The sequence below is a fragment of the Cyprinodon variegatus genome, unplaced genomic scaffold (genome assembly GCF_000732505.1).
Source record: "Cyprinodon variegatus isolate N-32 unplaced genomic scaffold, C_variegatus-1.0 Scaffold155, whole genome shotgun sequence".
Lineage (NCBI taxonomy): Eukaryota > Metazoa > Chordata > Actinopteri > Cyprinodontiformes > Cyprinodontidae > Cyprinodon > Cyprinodon variegatus.
Window position 1 is genome coordinate 399843 of NW_015150608.1, and position 1819 is coordinate 401661.

The following is a 1819-nucleotide window of genomic DNA, read 5'->3' on the forward strand; positions in this document are numbered from 1 at the left end:
AAATATATTTTGTTGACTCAAGCATTTATGGACATATGGGGCAAAAAATGCTTTACCAAGCAGAGATTTTAAATGTACCAAACCTACTTTTGCATTAAATATTGTGATTTTTTATGGAGAAACCTGCCTTACCATGAACACAACTCACCCCATCCGTAATAATTATAGTTTTTGATATTTTCTTGGTGTTTCTCAAATGTCTAACAAATATCTGCCTTGATTTTCCAGTGTCTGTGAGCAGGGAGTATTTAACTGCACTCAGGAACAATGTGAGGAGGTACAACAGTGCCCCCATTCCCTGGTCTACTCCCCCCGTTCCTGCCTCCTCACTTGCTCCAGTCTGGACCCTCCTGGCCATCCGCATGTGTCCAGTGTCTTACAATCAAGCTGCAGAGAGCCGTTGTCTGGCTGCGTCTGTCCTCAGGGAACTGTCTTACTGGTGGGTAAAAACTCCAAGCACTTTCTAAATGGGGCAGATATACCTATAAGCAGCTTTTTACATCCTGTGTAAAGTGTGAAGGAAATTCCAACATACTGCCAACTCTGTTTCATAGTGGAATGTGGAGTAAAAAAGTTGAATGTTGTTTCACCTTTTCAACATCTTTATGTGTTTTAGGATGATCGCTGTGTACCCCCAGATGAGTGTCCCTGTCACCATAATGGTCAACTTTATTACACCAATGACACCATCACCAAAGACTGCAACACATGGTAACATCTACATCTGCTGATTAGTATCCCCATCCTCTAACTTCACTGATCAAATCGGTATAACTTTCTCCAACAGTGTGTGTAAGGAGCGGCGCTGGCACTGCACCCACACCATCTGTGCTGGAGTTTGTGTTGCAACAGGAGATCCACACTATGTGACCTTTGACGGCCGCTGCTACTCGTTTCTGGGGGACTGCCAGTATGTTCTGGCCCGGGAGAACAGCGGTTTGTTCAGCGTGACGGCGGAGAACGTGCCGTGTGGCAGTACCGGCGTCACCTGCACCAAGTCGGTCACCCTCAGCCTTGGGAACACGGTCATACACCTGCTGAGAGGTGGGAACCAAAAGTGCTCTTATGGGGAATATTTTAATGAATGATTGCTAGAGGTAGTTAACATCCGATGGAGATTCTCGCATGAATGACAAACAATTAGAGCAAGAAAATAGACAGTACTATTCTCCACATAGGGGACACACCTCGAAAAGAAAAATCATTCGGGGCAAAAGTTACACATGAATTACATTTATTTTTAACCTTTTTTTACATTATGTTAAATTTTTGTAACTTTTAATTTCTACCAATTTAGTTTTCTTCTTTGGGTAGTTAGAATATACATTTACGTTAATTTAGAACCAAATTTTTTATTTATTTATTTTTTTATACTTGGAGTTGTTTAGATTTCTTTGTCAACCCTCCCATTAATTTGAGTAATTCAGAACACACCGGGTGCTTGGTGGTTTTTTTGGTAAATCTCTGGTGAGGACAGGACGTTTTGTAAAATGTTTTTTTGACCACTTTTTTAGAGCTTTAAACATTAAATTAACATTATTTTAAGTTAACTATTTGCTAGACATTTTTAGTAATTATTTTGGCTTTGCTTTTACAATAAATAAGTCAAGTTAGACATGCATACAAACACAAAAACCACCTTAATTAACCACCAAAATTATCAATAACCACCTCAAACATCCCAGTATTGGCTCTATGTTCATAGATTGGTGAAATAACCAAGTTTTTTCTTTGCTTAATTTTATATTTAAACTCTGAGTTAAAGGATTGTTTTGTTTAAACAAGTCTGAAAACTGCAGCTTATTTATTTATTTATTTA

General features: G+C 38.9%; 1 protein-coding gene across 1 annotated transcript in view; it reads left to right on the forward strand.

The window, feature by feature from the left end:
- Positions 1-1819, forward strand: part of sspo (SCO-spondin) — a 159835-nt gene that overhangs the window by 23391 nt on the left and 134625 nt on the right. Inside the window, exons 19-21 of the mRNA XM_015377502.1 lie at positions 229-439; positions 617-711; positions 788-1057. Of these exons, the coding sequence (XP_015232988.1) occupies positions 229-439; positions 617-711; positions 788-1057 (576 nt within the window). The remainder of the gene's footprint in view (positions 1-228; positions 440-616; positions 712-787; positions 1058-1819) is intronic.